The sequence below is a fragment of the Pinus tabuliformis genome, chromosome 9 (genome assembly GCF_031772625.1).
Source record: "Pinus tabuliformis cultivar Carrire ecotype Pingquan chromosome 9, CPIR1, whole genome shotgun sequence".
NCBI classification, from domain to species: domain Eukaryota; kingdom Viridiplantae; phylum Streptophyta; class Pinopsida; order Pinales; family Pinaceae; genus Pinus; species Pinus tabuliformis.
This window is the reverse complement of record NC_142307.1, coordinates 1,454,694,684-1,454,717,073: the sequence shown is the minus strand read 5'-3', so window position 1 is coordinate 1,454,717,073 and position 22,390 is coordinate 1,454,694,684. Positions and strand designations below refer to the sequence as shown.

Genomic DNA, 22,390 nt, shown 5'->3' with positions numbered 1-22,390 from the left:
TAAGGTAGCAGTACAGTAAGTAGTGCAGGGGCAGCAGAGCAGTGCAAAGGTAAGAAGGTAAGGGCAGCAGTACAGTCCTCTAAGGTCCTCAAGGAAGCCGAAGTAAGGAACAGTTCTGAAGCAGTGAAGAGGAAACCGAATTCTAAAGGGTAGCCAAGAAAGAGGAAGAAAAGCAAGAAGAATCTTATCAAGGAGGTTTTGTGTCTTGGTCTTGGAAGGGCAAATAGGTCAAGGGTCTTGGTCTTTGTATTCGTCAGTTGGAATCTCTATAAGAAGAATTTATGCTGGTTTTCTTCTGAAAGAGTGAGAGGTTTTAGCCCTGACTGACAGCTTATATTTTGTGTCTCTTGTCTCTTTATGGTTTGTGCATTGGTAGCTGTTTGATGAAACAGAACACTAATAACCTAAGTAAAAGACGATCCTAATCTAAAGAAGTAAAAACACTCACAAGCAGTTACTAATAGAAGAGAAATCACCTAATATCATTGCCCTAGATTTCTCAACAATTTTGTTATTAGTTTCTGTTTCAAGTTCATCTCTATTATTTACTGCATTTTTCCCAAAAGGAATATTACAACTAATGGCCATGATTGTTCATTATGAACCATATTTTATCAAAGAATACTATTTTTATCTTTTTGGTTTACATGACTTGCCTTATAATTTAATGATGGTTACTCGTGAGTACCATCAGGTACATCATAACCTTCTAGCATATCACTAACAATTGTTTTCATGCCCCAATTGTGTATACCCATGTTGTTTTACTCCACCCATCAGTTTTATGCTCTATCAACAATTCTACACTTCAATAAATTGTCAATATGCAGTCACCAGAAGACATACAAATTACACCTCTTCCTTTTTTTCAGAAGATTGAAAAAATGGAAAGGTATCTAGAACCCATTTTCCCTTTTACCAGAAGAAAACTAGCACCACAATATCATGTATCTTTGACTTTATATCTTATAATCGGGAAATTGAGTTCTTTTTTCACAGTCGTCCAACATTTGCAACTTCTTCAATGTAGACAAATTGATGGAATCTTTCTCAATGTGTAATTTGGGGCTTTCTTTGATGAAATGAATGCTGCTTGTATATAAAAGTTACCTTCAAGTACCACTTGTACATAATAATGTTGTTTCTATGCTATTTCATTATGGCTGTTACTAATAATTGCAATGGAACATTTTCAGGTGACTATTGTCGGTTACAATCATAAGATGAGAATTTTATTGGAGAAGATTTTGGAAAAGATAGTACACTTCGAAGTCAAGGAGGATAGATTTTCCGTGATCAAGGTAAGAGCTTATTTCTTTCTTATATGTAATAGATTGAAAATATATTAATGCCATCTATCCATAAATCTAAAAGTGTATAATGTTTAAATCATCAAAAGATGTGATGGAAGGTATGTCTATGCTATGTTCAAAAGCAATATTAATAAAAATATTCTTGTATAAAAATACAAGCTGGCCTGTAATTTGGCACAACAGTTGTGCTGCAATCTACAGATAATCAAGAATAGCTCGGTATAAAAATGGAAACTTATGGATAAAGATATAGACATAAAGATCCATTTAAAAAAAAATAGAACATTCATAAAATATTGATACAGGTAGTTACTACATGAATGATAATCAAATGCATAGGAAATTAGAATATTCAATACATGTTATAAAATAGAAGTTTAGAGTTAGAACCATAAACTGCAGTTTTGTCATTAAGTCATTTGATGTCATCAAAATCAAATGTATTACATAGATATTGAATCACTGATACTATAGCTGGAGATGCCAATAGCAAATTATTTCAGTTGTCCCCTCTCCAAATACAAAAGAGGGTAGATACTAGAACCATTGACGGAAGAATCTCATAGCTCATTACTGTCAGTTGTCCCCTCTCCATGTCTGAATAATCAAAATCCCCACTACTGTCATTTCTCTCTCTTCCATCCTCCTTTTCTATGTCTAACCTGAGACCTCCTCTTCTATGTCTAATTCAAGATCTGCATCTGCTAGTGTGGAGGATGAACCCTTAGGAAGATCACCATCATCAAAGGTGACCAGTTCTAGAATTGGTTCATTAAGCTCCAAGTCGGCTAATGCGAATTCAACACTGCTATCCAAATCCATATCATCAAAATACACATCTTTTCATCCCTTGGTGTTTGGCATGATAGGACATGTCTAGGGCACATGTCAGACACATTTTTTTCATGTGTCCTATTTTAAGACGTGCCAAACACATGTTAGACATACATCCTAGCATGCCATATGTCGGACATGCATGATAGGGACACAAGGTCCTTGAGGGACATGTCCTATTACTTAGGCTATAGGTTTTATATTGATGCTTCCTTAACTACTTAGTTAAGTTTCAAGTTAGGTTTTAATAAATTTGTCTTAGAGTGATTTTGCATAAAAGCATGGGGTCTAGTAAGGTGTTGTGCATGAAAAGGATTTTTTCTCCTTAGACAATTTTTTTTTTATTTGATCAAGTTCCAAGTGACCTTAGAAGAGGAGGATTTCATGTCTCCAAAACTACTATGTTATCATCATCCTTTATTCAAGTGCAAGAGATAACTAATAGCATATTTGGGAAAACAAAATTTTAATGTCTGAGGTAATAGATGATGTTGGATTCAAGTAGATGAGTGCCTTATCCATTGACCAGAGGAGTCCAAGACAATTGTACGGAAAGGAAAATTGACTATCAAGCATATTAAACCAACAAAGATGCCGGAATACTAGGATGGAGTGATGGCGTCGAGGGTTTTTTCGTCTGTTGCTACTCTTGTTGCATCGGGGATGGCTAGATCTCTCTATAATAGAGCCATGGGGCGGCCCCAAGCGGTCTGACTTCTCTCTCCATGAGGTCTATTTTATTTCTAGGGACTCCATTATAGCTTTTGGAGCCTATATTGTGCTGGAGCTCGACTTTTCCCTCCTAAAAATGGCAGACGAAGGTGACATGACTCCAAAAGAGTTTTCGGCCTAGTTTTTGTCTCTAGTGCTAAATCATTGTCTAAGATCGCCCTAGAGGCTCATGGTAGTCACCATTGGGTAGATCTGTTGCCAAGTGGACCATATGTGCTTGTGCTCTAGACCATCTTTGAGTTACATGCCGTTCCTCATCTTGTTGATGTGTGTTTGAAGGGACTAGATCTAAAGAACTATGACATAGCCAATAATGGTCTCCAGCTGGTCCTAGTCACCCTAGATGGCTTTGACTATGATGACCCGCACATAACGGAGGAGGTAGGCATAGAAATGGCCCCCCGACCTTAGATCTACAATGTCGGTCCAGATCTAGAGGCAAACCAAGTAGAAAGGAACTCTCAATGCCTAGATCTGGATCTGTCAATTATAAATATGACCAAAAAAACATCAGATCTGGCAGATCCTGTGCGAGACAACAAAGGAATGAAAATTTTGAAATTTTTATTAAAAAATCTAAATGGGAAATCCTTTGTTTACTGGATCTGGGAACAAGATCTTCTGGAAAATCTGAAGTATACTATCCAAAGCCATATGGGTATACTATACCATCAGTTTTTCAAGTGCTTGAATATGAGGGCAAGGTGTTGGAAGATCAATATCCGTTGGAAGATTATGGAGTGGGAAAGGACTCGACAATTTCTTTGAGCTTGAGAATGAGGGGTGGGTCTTCCAATATAAACTCAAAGAAACCTAATGGATCCACATCATTCAAAGATGTCCTCAAAGGGAAGTCCGATGCTCCTGTCGAATCTAGTCAAAATTTCAACGTTCTAGGCCCCTACTGTTGGACACCTAATCCTCTAAGGGTTGGTGTGGAATGTAAACAGTCAAAGGGAGTCCAAGAGACCACTTGGTATATGGAAACCAAGGGTCATCAGAATGTATTATAAAAGTATATCATGTGAATAATAGACGTAATTGAATGCTTATCCTTCATATTCTACATTTTCCATGTATGTGTTTAACATGGTATGAGAGCTTGAGGCAAATACCTGCCCTGATCAAAGTGTGAGCCACTAGTTTTATGTTTGTTAGTTCTGCAATATCTGCTTGTCAGAACCGAGCATTCTATTCCTTATTCTACACTTGCCCTATCTGCTTGTCAGAACCAAGCGTTCTATTCCTCATTCTGTGCTTGCCCGTAGGGATCTTAACGCTCCACTAATTTGGTGTAACTCCGCTGACCTGAATTCCAGGTCTGAGAGGTAGATAACTTGCAGAATCTACCCATAATGGAAAATCTAGACAAAGGGATGTGTTGAGTGTCAATACCCTGTGTGCCTATTCTGCCCGTTACTCGAATGTGACCTGGTCTTTTGTTGAGCAGTCTTCACATGGACCTGTGTGTTGGTAACACAATTGAAGGCCTCTGTAGTGACAAAGATCACGGTGGTTGTTGCAAGTCTGTCCTCAATGATTTCTCCAGGAAATGGAACTTTTGTGATAGCTATCTCTAGCTAGTGTGATACAGTATCGCATTCCATTTGCATTTCAGGAATTCCTTTTTTTAACTGTGAGTTTGATTAGAGTGAAGCAAAGTGTTGATATTTAGAACAATTGTCATTCTCTGCGATGAACGCTGGTCCTGAATCTAGACACTAGTTTGTTGGAATAGTGCATGCGGTAATGACTGAACTGTTGATATATCTCCTTGAATTCCTTTCGCTACAAATCCTCCACCGACGAGACTGCTACTGAGCAGACTTGGTCGCCACTAGTGGTGTATGCGTTGTTCTATGCCAGGTACCACCAGAGGCGATCTAGTCGCGGGAACAGAAAAACCATGGTGGTTGGTACGAGTCCTGCGAGCCCTCTCTTCGCTAGTCGCATTGTGTATTAAAACACTCGCTCAGTGGTGAACATGGAGCCATTGTGATTGTGCTGTGGTTGAAATTACATCTCTTGCGCGAATGGTAGACAAGAGATACTTTTACGCTTGTTCCAACAATATCTTATTCAGATAGTGGAGTGGTTGTGTAATAGACAACGTGGGGCCCAAAGATGAGAGTTGCACAGTTGAAGAAGTGGAACAACATCATTTTCTTCTACTTTGGTCACTCGGAAAAAGCTTCTGCCATCAATTCAGACTAATAATTTGTAAAAATAAAAGGCACTCTTCCTGAAGTGAGCTTAAGCCACGATTTGGCCTCTCTGTGTATTGATTCTCTGTGCATTGAGCAGTGGGAATGCATAGTGGGAATAGTGCGTTGAATTTGTGCTACACCGTTCTTGGCATTCATTCAGGTTTCCATATCGACTTCTACAAAAAAAATGCCTCACTTTGTCCAATTTCAGCAGTGATTTGTTTGAGTTAGACTGCTTTGTGCTTTGAATGCCGCAACATAATTGTTTTACTGAGGATGGTAAATCACTTCCCTACATAATATTTGGTGTCTATGGCAATGAAGAGGTTGTCGGCGCTAGTGGTGCGGACCTCATTTATTGAGTAAATGATGTAAAATGCTATCTGGATATAGTACTCAGTAAGCACGAATTATGAAATGGGTTCATCGATATCATCAAGAATTGGAATCATGTGTTGGAGTGAAGGATTCAAGATATGTGTTTAAGCTTGGTGCTTTTGCTTTGAAAGCTAAGGAAAATCCACACTTCACCATTTCCTTTGAGCCTCTATTCATTGTGAATGTTGGTTTGGGAGAATTTGTTTTTGGGTACAAACTTGCGGCCTTTTACTAATTAACGCGGCCCCAAATAGGGTGCACAAGGTATGAATTGGCATTCCAACTATAGCAAGGGAATTTTAAGAATCTCTTAACATAAGATTTCATTTGATGCAGCCTGAGTGAAGTTGTTGTATGTGACATCACTAGTCATATGCTCTATGTTTTAAAGTCTCTTATGCAAAGCAAGTTTTTGTGGTTTGTATTGAAAGGTGTGAAGGTAAATGTGAAAAAATAAAATAAAAATTGCCACCATTTTCGAAAATTGCAGTCACCATCAAAGTCTCATTCATGTTTTGGGCACATAGAGCTTGATGTTTTGGAGTTTCCCTTGGTCATTATTGCTGAGTTTGAGTTGTTGATAAAAGGGCTAAAATTAACACTTTATTAGAGTTATTGAGAACTCTAATCGTGTCTATTGCTGAAAGCATACTTAAAATCAGCAAGGACACTCTTTTTGATATTCAAACGTATTTGCAAAATGCACAAGATAAGGGAGTTTTTATAAATTGAATCACAGTTACAGAGAGACGAGTAACAATGGCAAAGACATCCTTCTATGCTTGTTTTTGTTTAGAACAACCCCTTATCTGACTTTGAAACAGGATCCTATCAACAGCCAACAAGTCATCAAGTTAATAATGTTGAGGTTGATTCAGATCCAGGGCCCAGTGAAGCAACAAAGTTACATGCAAATGCAGAAGTTCAGTTTGCACTTCCCAAGCCCATCATCAGACCTTGGGAAGAGCTTGTCCATAACAAGCACAAAACTGGTTTGGGATACGGCAAGGATGTGCCCTTTCATATTCAGATTACTCAATGCCCATCCAGTTTCAGAGTGCTGGATTTCTTCATGGCAGTTCACCTTCAGCTATTCCAGATTCTACTCCTCTTCCACAACAACAACAACATAATGTTATATGCCAACATTGTGACTGAGTTGGCCATATGTAATATCATTGTTTTGATCTTCATTCGTGCAAGCATTGTGGTCAGCATACTCATTCTTCAAACAGATGCTTTAGAAACAAACCTCCTGCAAGAACAAAGATTCATGTTGGATGGATTGCTTCTTGGCAATGGGCTTCAACAACCAAGAAGATATTTCAGTCATATGTCAAAATTTATTCTAGCGTATTGAAAAGTCTTGCAGTTGAGTTTTCTCCATCATCTCACCTTGTATCTGACAGGTGGGGAAGTGATGGTCATCTACAAGCTTGAAAGCCACATAAAGCGAGCCTGAGCCACAACCTGCCATACCAGATTCAGAGTTGTAGCCAGAGACACACATGCCCCTGAGCATGCCATTCGGTTGGTGGTCAGCGTTAAACCATCTTTATCTATGTGGGATTTGAGACCTCCCTTTTTAGGTTGAGGTTCTCCCTTTTTTATGCAGGTTGCATACCTCCATTTTCCGGGTTGAAGGTCTCCTCTTCAAAGCATTTGGATCACTTCCTCTAGTAGAATAATTCAAGTTCTTGCCAGGTTTGGAAGAGTTCCGAGAACTGCACTAAGCGATCCAGTGTTGGTGGTCATCCTTAAACCACCACCTTATGCCAACATTTCAAAGAGCACATTCAACCTAGTGCTACCATGCATATTTTTTCACATTTTGTATTACAACTCTCTTCTTGGACTCATACATAATCCTTTCGGATTAAGCGGGGGAATGTTGGACACCTAATCCTCTAAGGGTTGGTGTGGAATGTAAACAGTCAAAGGGAGTCCAAGAGACTACTTGGTATATGGAAGCCAAGGGTCATCAAAATGTATTATAAAAGTATATAATGTGAATAATAGACGTAATTGAATGCTTATTCTTCATATTCTGCATTCGCCATGTATGTGTTTAACACCTACATTGTGGAACAATTGAACCAGGTTCCAGAAATGGCAGTAGATCTTTCAGAGGTAAATGACATTAGTACAATCTTGTAATCCCAAACAATTATATGCATATTTAATGGCTTTTGGCCAAAACCAATGGATCTATTTTAGTGGATTTTTACCACCTGGATAGTGAATTGTGATATTCATTTATGTTCCAGGGGTTTTTTTATTGTAAAATTTGAAAAATTGAAGGGCAGGTATTTTGTCTTGAGAGATGGTCCATGGGTTCTGGGATATGCAAGTCATTTTATAACCCCATGGTTCCCAGAATTTGATGCTAATACAATGGTGGTTTCCAAAATTTTGGTGTGGGTCAGGTTGCATAATCTCCCACTTCATTTTTGGCATCATAAAGTACTGGAAGGAATTGGAAATAAGCTTGTGAGGTACATAAAGACAGATACATAGAGAACTGAAGAAACAATCTTTACTTTCACCAAAACTTGTGTCGAGGTAGACCTTAGTAAAGGCTTACCTGATCGATTTCATCTGTTAGATGACAAAAAGTGTTGGACCTAGTTTTTAGATTTTGAAAATACGACAATTAGATGTCGTATTTATTTACAAACAAGTCATTTACAAAATTCATGCCCTCAGGGAAAGAAATATTGAAGAAGGAAAAAGAAACAAGGAAAAAAGCCCAAGGGATGGCAGTTTCCAGAGAAACACCTCTTAGAAGAAGAGGATGAAGGGGAAATGGGTAATCCCATAATTGAGGAAAATCATAATCCATAAGAAATATTATCAGATAGGGGAGGAAAACAAGAAGCAATAATGGTACCAAGTCCAAAAGTTTCAGAAGCAGTAGGAACTTCAATCCCAGTATTGTAGAAGGAGATGATCCTCATAGAAAAGGAGATGGGAGGTTATAAGTGATCTCATGTATCTTAAGAGGTTAGATATAGATAAGGAAAACCCGATGATAGCAGGAGACAACCAGTTAGCAATTGTAAATGCTACTCCTAATCTAGGAGGTTGGCGGAAAGTGAAAAAGAAGAAAGGAAGAAAAGGCTAACCAAGTATTTTTACTTATTCCCAAGTTGTTTTTACTGTTTTCATTGTATTATTTTTCCTAGGCACCAATTTTGACTAGTATGATTGAATGCTCTTGGAGCATATACAACATGTAATTTTGTTTCCTTAAAAAAATTACAATTTTTCCTTGGGGAAAAAAGCAACAAAAATGCCCAAAACAACAGTAGTTCCAAATGTAATGGATCTGCAAATTGCACTTTCTACTAACATACTATGCTCAAAAAGGTACCATGGCACTTCCATTAAGTACTTGCCTCAAGATATAATATCAAAGTTGAATATATCAAGTAAACAGACAATTTTCTATTGAATAGTCATTCCCATACTTTGTGAAATTTACACTAATTGCAAAACTGGAATTTAATCTCCTAAATTATGCAGTTTATTTGTCTTAAGAAATAATACGACAAATAACGATAAATTCACTACTGCAATCTTCACAAATTAAATACAAGAATTGAGAAATAATGCACACACAAGATAGATGACACCAATATTTTTGGACAAATGTCCCTGGAAAAACCCCAATGTGGGGAAAACCAATGCAACAGAATAGGGTTTATATTATTAATTCTTCAGCGATTAGAGAAATTACAACTACTTTCCTGATACTGGCAAAGCTACGAAAAATAATAATCTCCATTGGAAAAATAATCTGGAGACAAATTCTCCTCTGCAAATTGATCTGGCTTGTTCCAGCACACTCGTACTCCTCCCTGACACTCGCACTGCTGTCCAAAAATGCGCTATGCTTGCTCTAGAAAATTCACAAAACCTTTGGGAATCACTCCCTGCAAGTAAAACTACCTCCCTCTGCCTCCTGATGCTACTTGCACCTCCTATGGCAATTCTTTTGGCTATCGGAAATGGAATTATTGCTCCAGCTATGCACACTAGGTAAACTAGCTAACTTGCACTAGATGAATCGAGCTCGTCTTCTACATATAAATTGACCTCCATTCTTGTCACTGAAACACTAGAAGGTATGTGGAAATCCTCTCCAGAAATCTTCTCCCAAATCTCTGTTGAAACCCTTGCTGTCGGTGTCTCCCTCTGCTTCAACTGCACCCTTGCTATCTCTGCAATTGGGTGAGTCGAACTGCTCCAATGTGTCTCTCCAACCCCATCTATTTGCTCTTATAATCTCTTGTTAAGAAATCAACGACCATGATCTAATCACAATCAATGGCGAAGATCATCTTGACTCCATCAAGTGACTTTTCCATAAGTATCTAGAGCAAAATCTAATTACCCCAATTAATACTGATTAATTAAGCTTATTTCCGTAAGTTAGACTTAGGAAAATTAATTATCTGCTTAATTAAATCCAATTAAGCCATTTTCTTGCGAAATCAATTTTGGGTGTTGGAGAAAATGTGTTCCCTAGCCTCGTAGACACCATAGAGACTAGAACACTTGTCTGAGCTACACAAACTAACACTCCCTCTTAGCGAAGAAGGTGTTATGAATAACACCCAAATTGTCTCTTAAGAAGATGAACCTCGTCTTCCCCAAAGTCTTCATAAAAATATCTACTACTTGCTCATGTGTAGGTATACATTGTAGTTGGACTATCTTGCGTTGCACACATTCCCTGATGAAGTGGAACCTGATATCTTTATGTTTTGACCTATCGTGAAATGTGTTTTTTGATGGTCTAATGCAACTCCAATTGTGACAATGTATCATTGTGGTCTCTACCCTTTGACCAAACAAGGCTACCAACAACTTCTGAAACCATATGGCCTCGCATGTAGCCATGTTCGCTGCTATGTACTCTGCCTCGGCTGAACTCAGTGCCACAGACGTTTGCTTCCTGCTGTACCAAGAAGCAACTCCTAATCCCATGTTGAAGCAACACCCTGAAGTGCTCCAGCTATGTGCACTGGGTAAATGGGCTAACTCGCACTAGCAGAATCAACCTCCTCTTCCGCGGATAAATCGACCTCCTTTCCTGTCACTGGTGTTGAAGTTTCTAACTCTACCAATTAGAAACTCTCCATGCACTTTACTGATTTATTCCTACCTACTTGCTCTGTTAATTAACAAGTTATTTACCATGTAAATACTGAAAATAAATACAAGTGCATGCTCAACATATTACAGATCATCAACTGAAGGAAACAAAAACAAGCACACAAATGACACCGTTATTTTTGGACTAATGTCCCTGAAAAAACCTAATGCGGGAAAACTGGTGCAACTATCTGAGGGTTTTATTATTAAGCAGCTCTTTTCTGAGTACACTGGGTGACAAACTGGCTAACCTTACAGAGATAAAAATTTGGCAGCAATACTTCTCTTCGGAAACAGGTATTCGGAAACCCTTCACCACGAAAGCCCTCTCTAGCACAGTCTGAAGCCCAGCGTCAGCTCTGCTGGCCTTTGCGTTAGCCTGAAACCCTCTGCGTCAGCCTACTGAGGCTCTATGCAGCCTCTCTTGCTCTCTGCGTCACTCCTACAGCCTCTACGTGGATGACGCAGGCCCTTCTGGCTTTGCGCAGTCTCTGCTGCCTCTGCATGGCTCCCTCTGGTTCTGCGTCTGCCTCTCTCTGCTTTTGCGCTGGTCTCTCGGCACTATCCCTGCCTCTTTGCCTCGTACTCACTGTCCCTCGCCGCAACTGATCACTGATTCTATCACTCTTAGCAAACCCCGCTCTAGAGAATAGAATCACTGATCACTCTGATGTATTCTCCAAGTGACCCTCAAGCCTCCTCTTATACTTTTCTCGTTGACAAATCAACGGCCGAGATTAAGTCCCTAATCGACGGCTAAGATTAGATCTGGCTTGATCCATGTTTTTTGGACCATTCTAACACAGTTTTATATTAATTCACATTAATATTTTAATTTCCCTAAGTTTAGACTTAGGGGCTCCATTAAAAATATTATTTATTTTAATATCTCCCTAATTGTTTAGAATCTACCCAAACCCTTTCTAGGTATTGGAGATCTCATGTGCCCTAACCTCTCCACCAAATTTCGTGGCTAGAGCACATCCGATGCTACCCCAAATCAACACTCCCTCTTAGCGAGGACTGTTCTTTAGTAATACTCCTCACTGAGCATCACTCTGATCTTCTGGCATCGGTCCCTGTGCTGATGCTAGGCTTGCTACCCAACATCCTCTGCACTGCTACATCCTGTACTGTTACCCATGTCCTTGCCACTGCCACCACTACATCCGTACTGCAACTCCCTCTGCATCTGTGCTGCTACCCATGGCCTTGCCACTGCCACTGCTGCATCTGCACTACAACCCCTCTCATCATGCTGCATCGTGCTGCCCATAGCACTACCACTACTAACTACTGCACTGCAATCCAGTTACTGAGAAGTAAGTAACTGATCTCCCAACTCTAACCTCTCTGTCATGCTAGAGTACTCTTGATGCTGAAGCTCCCTCTGCTACTGACAAGTGCTCCCTCTCTGATCTCTGCGCTGCTGCAACAACTCCCGACATCTCGCACCGTTGCACACCTCTCTGTGCCATCTTGCACTGGTGCAACACTCCCGTGCCTCTCGCACTGTTGCAGCTTACTAGCCTCGCGCTGTCCTAGGAATTCTGCACTGTAGCTCTCTCTGCCGCTTCATCCACATCCGTCTCTACCCACATCTGCTAGTCCTGCTACTCCTTTGCGGGGCTCCCATAGAATGGTTTAATCCAAGAGACTGGGTACCTCGAGGATCCTGCCCTTATCGCCTGTAGTCTATCTGACTACAGCTCGATGTCTCCCCACTTCCGCTCAAGTGGCGTGTGTGCACTCATGGCACAGTCATCGTCTGTCTCCGCTTCCTTCTCTACCCTTATTGGCGCTACCTTGGTCTCGGAGGCCTCTCCCTTGTTCTTCTTCCTTGGACACTGGGTTGCATAATGACCCAGCTCCCCACAGTGGAAGCATTTAACCTTCGAGAGGTCCTTCTTCTTCCGTGTCTCTTGCTTTCCCTCAGATGCTAGGGAAACATCCTCCTCCTCCTGCTTGACTCTGATCCCCTTGCCGCTGCTTCTTGTCTTGCTTAGCCTTCTAATCTCTTCTTGGCAAAGAGCCGTCCACATTTCCTCCCAATGTGGAAGGGTCTCTCTGCCCAGTATACTCTAGACAAATACCTCCCAGTCTTCTGAGACTGCGATGAGCGTTGTTCTCACCATCAATTCCTGATCCGGCGTGGGCCCTATGGAAGTCAGCTGATCCCGAATCTCATTCAGTCAACCGAGGAAGGTGTCGATCAGTTCTCTCTTCTTCATCTGGTATGACCGCAACTGATTTTCTGGTAACATCCTTCTCTGCACAAAAGTATGCTGGTACAATTTCTTTAGGGCCTCCCACATCTCATTTGTCGTTTCATTCTCGACAATGTGTGGTACTACATGGTCCTTGACACCGTCAAGGATGATGCTCTTGGCCCTCGCCATTGCCTCCTCATACTTGTCGTTATCAGTTGGGTCAACTGGGATCACTATTGTCCTCAAGGCGAAGTGCTTGACACGATTTTTGTCAAGTACGAATAAGATTTTGGCCTTTTAGACTGTGAAGTGTGAGGCTCCGTCCAGTCTGTCCTGGTCTCTTACTTCGTGTAGTGCCATGTTGCTCTTCTACTTCCCTCCTGGAAGTTCTCAATGTGACTCCCTCTGAGCCTTGATTTCCCTCCTGGTAACCCTTCTGCCGATGTCGAGATGCCCCCTACTCTGATCGTCTATGCAAACTGCACTATTGATCCAGATTTCTTCGCTAGAAACCCTCGGTAGAAACTCCCTCCTCCTTGGCCTTGCCCTCTTAGGTACTGTTCTGACTAAAGTAGTCCACTAACTCCACTCTATAACTTATCCACAGCCTCCTAAACCTCAGCAACTTGAAGGTGAGAGCTTCCAGGCTTTGCGCAGTCACGGCACTGGCAAACTAGCTCCCTCAGCCAACTGCGTCAACCCTCCTGGCCTCTTCGTGAGCCTGTCTTTGCCTCCTTTAGCCTTTGCGCAACCGCTTCTTGGTTTGAACTTGATGACATAGGCACTACGTCACTCCTTCCTTGCTGCTTTGCTGCTAGGAACAACTTCTGTCACTTGGGACAACTATTTTCTGTTGTTGCTGCTTTGCTCGGCTGATGTCCTTAGTTCTCCTGTGATCTGCAACCATGCTCTGATACCATGTTGAAGTGTCTAAGTCTACCAGTTAGAAACCCTCCATGCACTTTACTGATTTATTCCTACCTACTTGATCTGTTAATTAACAAGTTGTTTACCATGTAAATACTGAAAATAAATACAAGTGCATGCTCAACATATTACAGATCATCAACTGAAGGAAACAGAAACAAGCACACAAATGACATCGTTATTTTTGGACTAATGTCCCCAGAAAAGCCCAATGCGGGAAAACCGGTGCAACTATCTGAGGGTTTTATTACTAAGAAACTCTTTTATGAGTACACTGGGTGCCAAACTGGCTAACCCAATAGAGATAAAAATCTGGTAGCAATAACTCTCTTCGGAAACAGGTATTCGGAAAGCCTGCACCACGAAACCCCTCTCCAACACAATTTGAAGCCCATCATCAGCCTAAAACCCTCTGCGTCAACCTACTGACGCTCTATGTAGCCTCTCTGGCTCTCTGCGTGGGTGACGCAGGCCCTTTTGGCTCTGCGCAGTATCTGTTGCCTCTGCGTGGCTCCCTGTGGCTCTGCGTATGCCTCTCTCTGCTTCTGCGCTGGTCTCTCAGTACCGCCCCTGCCTCTTTGCCTCGTACTCACTGCCCCTCGTTGCAACTGATCACTGATTCTATCTCTCTTAGCAAACCCTGCTCTAGAGAATAGAATGATTGATCACTCTGGTGTATTCTCCAAGTGACCCTCAAGCCTCCTCTTATACTTTTCTCGTTGAGAAATCAACGGCTGAGATTAAGTTCCTAATCGATGGCTAAGATTAGATTTGGCTTGATCCATGTCTTTTGGACCATTCTAACACTGTATTATATTAATTCACATTAATATTTTGATTTCCCTAAGTTTAGATTTAAGGAATCCATTAAAAATATTAATTATTTTAATATCTCCCCAACTGTTTAGAATCTGCCCAAACCCTTTCTGGGTATTGGAGATCTCATGTGCCCGAACCTCTCCACCAAATTTCGTGGCTAGAGCACCTCTAATGCTATCCCCAAATCAACAATTGGAACACTGGAAAGTCTGTGGAAATCCTCTCCAGAAATCTCTGCCCAAATCTTCGCTGAGACCCTTGTTTTCAGTGTCTCCCTCTGCTTCAACTGCACCCTTGCTATCTCTGCAACTGGATGATTCGAACTGCTCCAGTGTGTCTCTCCAACCCCATTAATTTGCTCTTATAATCTTTGATTGAGCAATCAACAACCATGATCTAATCGCAATCGATGGCTAAGATCGTCTTGACTCCATCACTTGAGTTTTCCGAAACTCTCTAGAGCAAAATCGATTTACTCGAATTAATATTGATTAATTAAGCTTATTTCCGTAAGTTAGACTTAGGAAAATTAATTAACTGCTTAATTAAATCTAATCAATGCCTTTTCTCCTGAAACCAATTCTCGGTATTGGAGAAAATGTGTTCCCTAGCCTCATAGACACAATAGAGACTAGAACATTTGTCCAAGCTACACAAAGTAACATACTATGCATAATTCAGATCTGATATTGTCAAGCCTTAAGAGGAAAAACGAGGAACTCCTTCCAGTCCTCCTAGGTTGGCTAACAAACATAGTCGCTGAGATATTTAATAGCTAGGAAAAGAGAAACAAGGTACATGATAGCAACCTTAGAATGCAAAATGAAAGCCCTGCCCAAAACCAAGCTCTAAATCTGCAAATACATCTTCATTATCCACCCTAATAGTTTAGGGCCTTTCACCACAAAGGAAAACATACTATGCAAATGAGTATGTTGCTCCTTTTTATAATTACGTTTCTAACCAATATAACTGTCTAGAAAACCCTAGTGCACCCTCCTCTTAGGGTATTTTTGACCATGTGTAAAGTTGTTCTAGAGAGTTCTTAGTAGGGTGCCTTCCTACATAGATTATATAAAAGGTTTCTAGGGGCTTCCTTGTGGGGCACCCTCTCTTTATGCGAAGAAAATGCATTTTAGAGACTTTTATAGGAGTGACTTCCTCTATAAGCTTCTTTGATTAACTTCCTAATGCAATACTCTAGAAGATCATGGATCTTTCATGCAATAAGTTCTAGGATCATCTTCAAGGTAAGGTGTTGTTCGAATGGCATTTTCTAGCAGTTTCTTCACCAAAATGGAAATAGAACACCATTTTTATTCTTTAGATATGAAGTGCTCTTATTGTTGTTTGAATTCTTGCTAGTTGAATGTGCCAAGGGTCTAGGATGCCTCCAGAGTCCAAATATGTAAATTTTTCCTCAAGATATGGGGAAATGCACAATAAGTGCTTCTCCCATGGTAAAAAATACACTGAAATATGAAAATCTCTCCTTCAAGGCAAGGTTGTCTACTCAAACCATGAAATCAACACCCACTAGTCCAAGCATGCAAGATCTCATGCATACTATGGTTGATAGTCTCATAAATATATTGCTGGAAGTATCCTGAATATTTGGATAGGAAAATAGAAACTAAGATCCTACCGAGAGTGTTGTGGCTAATCCAAGAAACAAGAAATTCCAACTGTAGAATTATGGACTTGCACATTCCTATCCAGAATTAGGAGCTACTGCTTTTTATTTCCTCCTTCCTCGTATATTTTCAACATTGGGTCAGATTTGAATTTCCTTTATGTACATTATGGTATTATCATTGTCACCCTAAGTGGCCGTAGCTTGCACATGGGAATTCTATTGGCATGTCATGACTCCTAATATGTATATTTTATGGAATATTGAGCATTTTGAATAAAGGGTTTTGGATATGGAAATTTTCTTACTATCTTATACATGTGCTTTCCTTTTGGAACATCCAATTCACTCATTTGTTTGTTGGAATATCAATCCTTATCACCGATCAATACTGCGAAGTGCAATGAAATATTGTTCTTGGATGTGTGTTTTGTCATTTTATCTACATGGACTGTATCCTTTCCATCCAATGCCTTTCTATCGACTATTATATATGTCATTGTAATGATAGCTTCTCTGTTGTTCACCAGGCTTTGGTCATTGGCTTCCTTGTCATCAAGTCCCTAAACCTTTTGGCACTGGACAAGTGTTAGCCCCCATACATGGTCTTACAACATTGTGGAGACCTGTGTTTTTGGTAAACAATCACTTGAGCCTAGTCATCGTGACCTGCTGAGGAAACCCTTCTCCCAACGTTACATGGCTGTTCTTCTAGGTTCGTTAGAGGGAGTTGCCTCATGCACCCAAGTATTCTCTACATACCTACTATTGACCACTAGAGTGGCACCGGAAGATCTTTTTGAAGAGTTCATCCCCAAATATGTACCAAAGGCTGCTTGTACCATCAAAGATCATCATATCACCAGAGTTTTTCAACTCTACTTCTTCTTCTCATCATTTTCTGTTGTACTCAAATTCTGCAATCCCTGCGGGGGGCACTGAAAAGTGATGCTAGTATGAGGAATACAGTCATGTAACAAGCTTGGGTAGCTTGAGACCTTGTCATCAAGTGAATATTACTCTTGGAGGTTTTTTTCACTTGGTTAATTATCATTTTCCTCCAAGAATTTAATAATTAATCGAGTTTTTTCCTCCAAACATAAACCCAAAGCTGGAGTACAACTTGATGGCGAGGCCTTGGGTGAGTCCTAGTGTCTAGGGTCATTGTATATTACCATACTATATGACACAAAAAATTGTGGAATTTGATTGGGTCTACGGGGTCTTTTTTAAATTTTTAAAATTTCCCACAGGGTGGAAATTGGAATAAATTTTGTATATGAAATGTAATGAATGATGTCTAGAGAAGTTGTATGGGGTATGAGTAATAAAAATTTCTCCTCTCACCCTCAACTTTCTATTATATCAACTTTGAGGGGTTAAAAATATGTTCTAGACCCTCAAAACCCACTTTTCCTAAGTTTAGTGGGAAATATGGCAATAAATTAAACCATAAATAAATTAAATGGAGATAAATAAATTGCTCCATGTGTCAAAATGACATGGAAATGACTTGAAAATTATCTCAAGTCAAAAGAATGAGTCAAAGGACAAGTTGGAGGATGATTTGGCACCTTGCGTCATAAATACATGACCCACTCAAGGAAAGCGAATTTCTTGGCATTAATGCAGCTGCTAGTGACTTGGAAAATCGAATTTTTTGGGAGTTAATGCACATGTCACGTACCTCACCCTTATATTAAAATGTATATAATTTTTTTTTTTATAATAAGACTACAACTTCAGCAGCTTAATAATTCTCGGATTAACTTACCTTTGCATTGGATGTGTTTATTAACTATGATGTTTAAACCTATGTGAATTATACCATATATAATCCAGCGCGTTGGCTTTGGGCGTATCGAGGCAACTTTGCTTGTTACCTTCGTTGGCACCGCCTGCAACGGACATGTGGCCACGGTATTAATTTCCGCCGGCCCGTTCACGTGAATGGCCCGGCTCAAGGTGGAAAATTCCCGCTTCCTATTTGGTGTTACCGCCTTAATCAACGGCGTGGATACTCTGGGTAAATCGGAGGGTGGAGGCGCCCCCACGATTCCACCTCTGATATCGGCTATATACTTCAACTTATCCCGAAACTTCGAGGGTTTTCCGGCATTCGATTCCATTTCGCCACAGTAGGTAAGACTGTTCCGCGCCGAGGAAATGTCTGCCATCTTCGCCCGTGCGCGTTCTCACCGCCGAGCTTCTGTTTCTGAGCTTATATTCTTCAATCTAGCTTCTGGTAAGTGTTGCAGCCAGTTTATCATTTCCTCGTTTTCCTTGGTTTATCTTCTAAGGAGTCGGACTAATGATTTCTTCAATCTCCTTGTTGCTTGATGCAGACATCCACTTCTGGTGTTAATACGACAGGGTGGTCTTCCTCCAGGCGATAAATTGCTGAGGTTACCACAGGTACCGCATCTTCGGCTCTTTGATGTACTGTGTGTTCAAATTTCTGGGTGAATGTTCCGCTCATCTATCCTACCATCCGTCGGCAGAGGGTTACCCCCTGCGCCTAAACGATGCCCCAACCTTATTCTTTTTATGGTTGGACGCAGATGGCGACGGAGGGTTCAACACTGTCCGGTCCAGTTCGTCTTGGTCTTGTGTTACGGATTCTGGGGTAGCCCCCTCGCTTCCAGCGGTTCTGAGTTGGAAGCTTCCAGTTATGAGGCTATTGTTCCGTCTTTAGTTTACTGTAGCAACTACGTACTGTATATATTTTGGTTTAACCTTATTTATGACTCTTCTGAAGGCATCTGTTGGACATTCGGCTCATTTGGAATTGGTTTGGACCCATATAGCCTTGCGGCTGTTAAAATCAATTCAACTCTTGTTTATTACTCTTGTTATTTACAAGTGGTCCATTTTAATTTAAAGATTTGAATGAATAGGGAAGTGCGAGCACTACCCAGACTTTGTATTTTTATTCTCTGTTCTGAAATGTGCTTACAATGAGTAGAGAAGTTTGCACACTACCCAGGTTTTGTAATTTGAAATCCTCTATTTCGAAAATGTGCTTACTGTCTTCCGGCGTTATGTAAAGCTTTGTTTACTATCAGAATTATTTTTCTAGCAAGATTTTGGTGAGATACCTGCGAATATTGCGCCTGCATCTCATTACAATAGATGTTTGGCCGTTCGATCTTGGGTTCTCTATATGTAAGAGATTAATTAATTCTGAAGGTTATATCCTCAAGTCGAAATGCTATTTAGTCCTTAACGTGGCAATGGTTGGACTGTACTCCGCGGCTCGCTGAAGATATATATATACGTTTTCCTGTGAATCGTTTGACATGTATATGTTTCTCTAAACATCATTTAATGTTTACTACAACACTGTTGCTTGTCACACTATTTCCTACAAAAGCTGGTTTCTTTTTTTATGTGTATGCATTTTCGCTATTACAGGAATCATTTCTTTGGAAACTGATCTAGGACTATTTCTTTCTTATTTGGTTCATCTAAAGATATCTCGTAAGCTTGTTTTCTGCTTAAATACTGTTTGTTTCCAAGGTGCAAAATGATTCTCAGGTATCCACCCCTCATTCAGGTAGTTGTCTTGCGCAAAGAAATCTTCCGGACTCATCCATGCCGCGGGGTCAACCCGGTTCGAAGGTTACGTTATAATTAATCCTCTTCTTGACTTCTTTATATTCTGAACTCCGTGTGATACCTGGAAAGGTTCCATTCGAGTTTAAAGATTATGGGTAAGGGTTTTAATGTCACTCCTCTCCACTATCCAAATGATGATAGCTTCTGTGGATAATGACAACTCCCTATAGTTAAAGTAAACTACCCACGAGACAGGGCTTACAACCCCCCTGGTTCACAGTCGGGGTTTAACCATGTTTCTGTTCCTCTGCATGTGCTAGTAGTTAAGGTAATACCCCTACAGCCGGGTTCTGTCCCATTCTTCCGTTTCCTGTTCTGGGTCAAGTACCCCAGTTTATTTGTTCTAAATCATAGTCATTGCAATTCTGTTTATGCAACAGTAATAACGTTTGCTTCTTCCAAGAAAACTCTATATATATATATTACACAGTTAACTACAGATGCATTAAGGTTCAGTTTACTTACCTGGTCACTGTCGGTACTGTAACTCCTTAGCAAGTCACCTGCAGATTTCTGTGCATAGCTTGTTCTCCACCCATCCGTGAGACTTGTCCTCCAGGACCAGAGTCTCCCCCCAAGCTCTCCTTGCCAGATCCCTATCCTCAGCAAGACAGCACTTCGTGCTCGACTATCTGGTCCTTACCAGACTTAGTCCATTCGGGTTTTTCTCCCCTTTTTCCTTTTTTCCTCTGCCTGTCTCTACAGCCCAGAGTTTTGTCAAAACCTTCCCTTTTCCCTGGAGACCCTTCCAGTTAGGGAAGGTAGTTATTTCCAGTTTTACTAACTAACTTTCTTTTTCCAGTTCCCTTCCGGGAGCTGCCAATACTCTCATGAGTATTTTCTTTTAAACATTTTAGTGCACATGTAAAATTAAAAGAATACTCTTAAGAAAAGAAGTCTTTCAATATCATTCTAATTCAGTCTTTTACCGTAGTAAACTTAAATAATTACATTTTCCCGGGGTCATCACATCTCCCCCTCTTGAGATTGGACATCGTCCCGATGTCTAGTGTCCCCAAACAGCTCCGGATAAGCTTTCCTAAAAAGCTCTTCATCTTCCCAAGTGGCCTCATCAGGCCCATAGTGTTGCCACTGCACTTTAATTTGGGTAATAACCCGTTTCCGCAGCTGCACTTCTCTCCGGTCGAGAATGCTTAGTGGCTCGACCAGGACCTCTCCTTCCGGTTCGACCTGCAACCATCAACAGTATCAGTTATTTGTCTCCGGACACATTTCAATTAGTTCAATTGAAATCAACTCTTACCCGTATATCTTGCCACTTGATCACATGCTTAGGGTCATAAATATACTTTTTGAGCATGGAAACATGAAAGACATTGTGAATTCTAATGTGGCTTGGTAGAGCAAGCTGGTAGGCTACTGGCCCAACTCTTGCCAAGACCTGAAAAGGTCCAAAATAACGAGGTGCAAGTTTAGCACAACTGCTCCATTGCAGGGTGTTCTTCCTGGCTTGTATTCTTACATAAACATGGTCGCCCACCTGATACTCCTTGAACCTTCTTTTCCGATCTGCAAAATTCTTTTGTCGATCTTGAGCGGCCTTTAAATTAGCCCGCACCCTTTTGACCATGTCCTCCATCTCTTTGAGCATTTCTGGACCCAACCTTAATTTTTCCTCCGGGCCACTCCAGCTTGAGGGCGTACGACATTTTCGTCCGTACAAGACTTCAAATGGAGACATTTGGATCGATGTGTGATATCCATTGTTGTAGGCGAATTCCACCAAGTGTAAATAGTCTTCCCAGTGTGTTGGTTTTTGCATTACACATGCTCTCAACATGTCCTCCACAATCTGGTTTACTTGCTCCGTCTGTCCATCAGTCTGGGGATGGTAAGCTGTGCTAAAATTCAGCTGTGTACCCAGTTCTGCAAATAGTGCTTTCCAGAAGGCGGATGTAAACTCTACATCCCGGTCTGATATTATAGTCTTCGGAAGCCCATGCAGTTTGAACACGTTCTGCATAAAAATGTGTGCAATCTGCACTGCCCTGTAGGTAGATTGCACTGGTATGAAGTGTGCTGCCTTACTCAGCTTGTCTACTACTACCATAATAGAATCATTGTTCCTCTTTGTTCTAGGCAGCCCAGTTATGAAATCCATAGATATAATTTCCCACTTCCATTCTGGAATTGGCAGGGGTTGCAATAACCCTGCCGGATGCTGGTGCTCTGCCTTGATCTGCTGACACTCCAAACATCGCGCTAAATATTCAGCCACATGCTTTTTCATTCCCGGCCAGTAGTACTCCCCACGAAGTGCAGTAAGCATCTTCTGGTATCCGGGATGTCCTGCGTAGTGACTGGTATGGAATTCATTCAGAATTAGATTTTTAAGGCTATTGTCGTTTGGTACAAACAATCTTTTTTTGTAAAACAGCATTCCATCCTTGCTTACTTCATACCCCTGCTGACTTTCCTTGCTTGAAAGTGGCATTTGCTGCTTCATTTGCTGATATTCGGCATCTTGGTTTGCTGTTGCTTTTATCATTTCCTGCAAGGAATTGTTCCATTTACTGAGTGTAACTTCATATAAACATT

The 22,390-nt window shown here is 40.7% G+C and overlaps 1 protein-coding gene across 1 annotated transcript in view; it reads left to right on the top strand.

The window, feature by feature from the left end:
• LOC149154063 (insulin-degrading enzyme-like 1, peroxisomal) overlaps positions 1–22,390 on the top strand; it is a 474,120-nt gene that overhangs the window by 323,197 nt on the left and 128,533 nt on the right. The window contains exon 19 of the mRNA XM_089445838.1: positions 1,197–1,301. Within this exon, the coding sequence (XP_089301964.1) occupies positions 1,197–1,301 (105 nt within the window). The remainder of the gene's footprint in view (positions 1–1,196; positions 1,302–22,390) is intronic.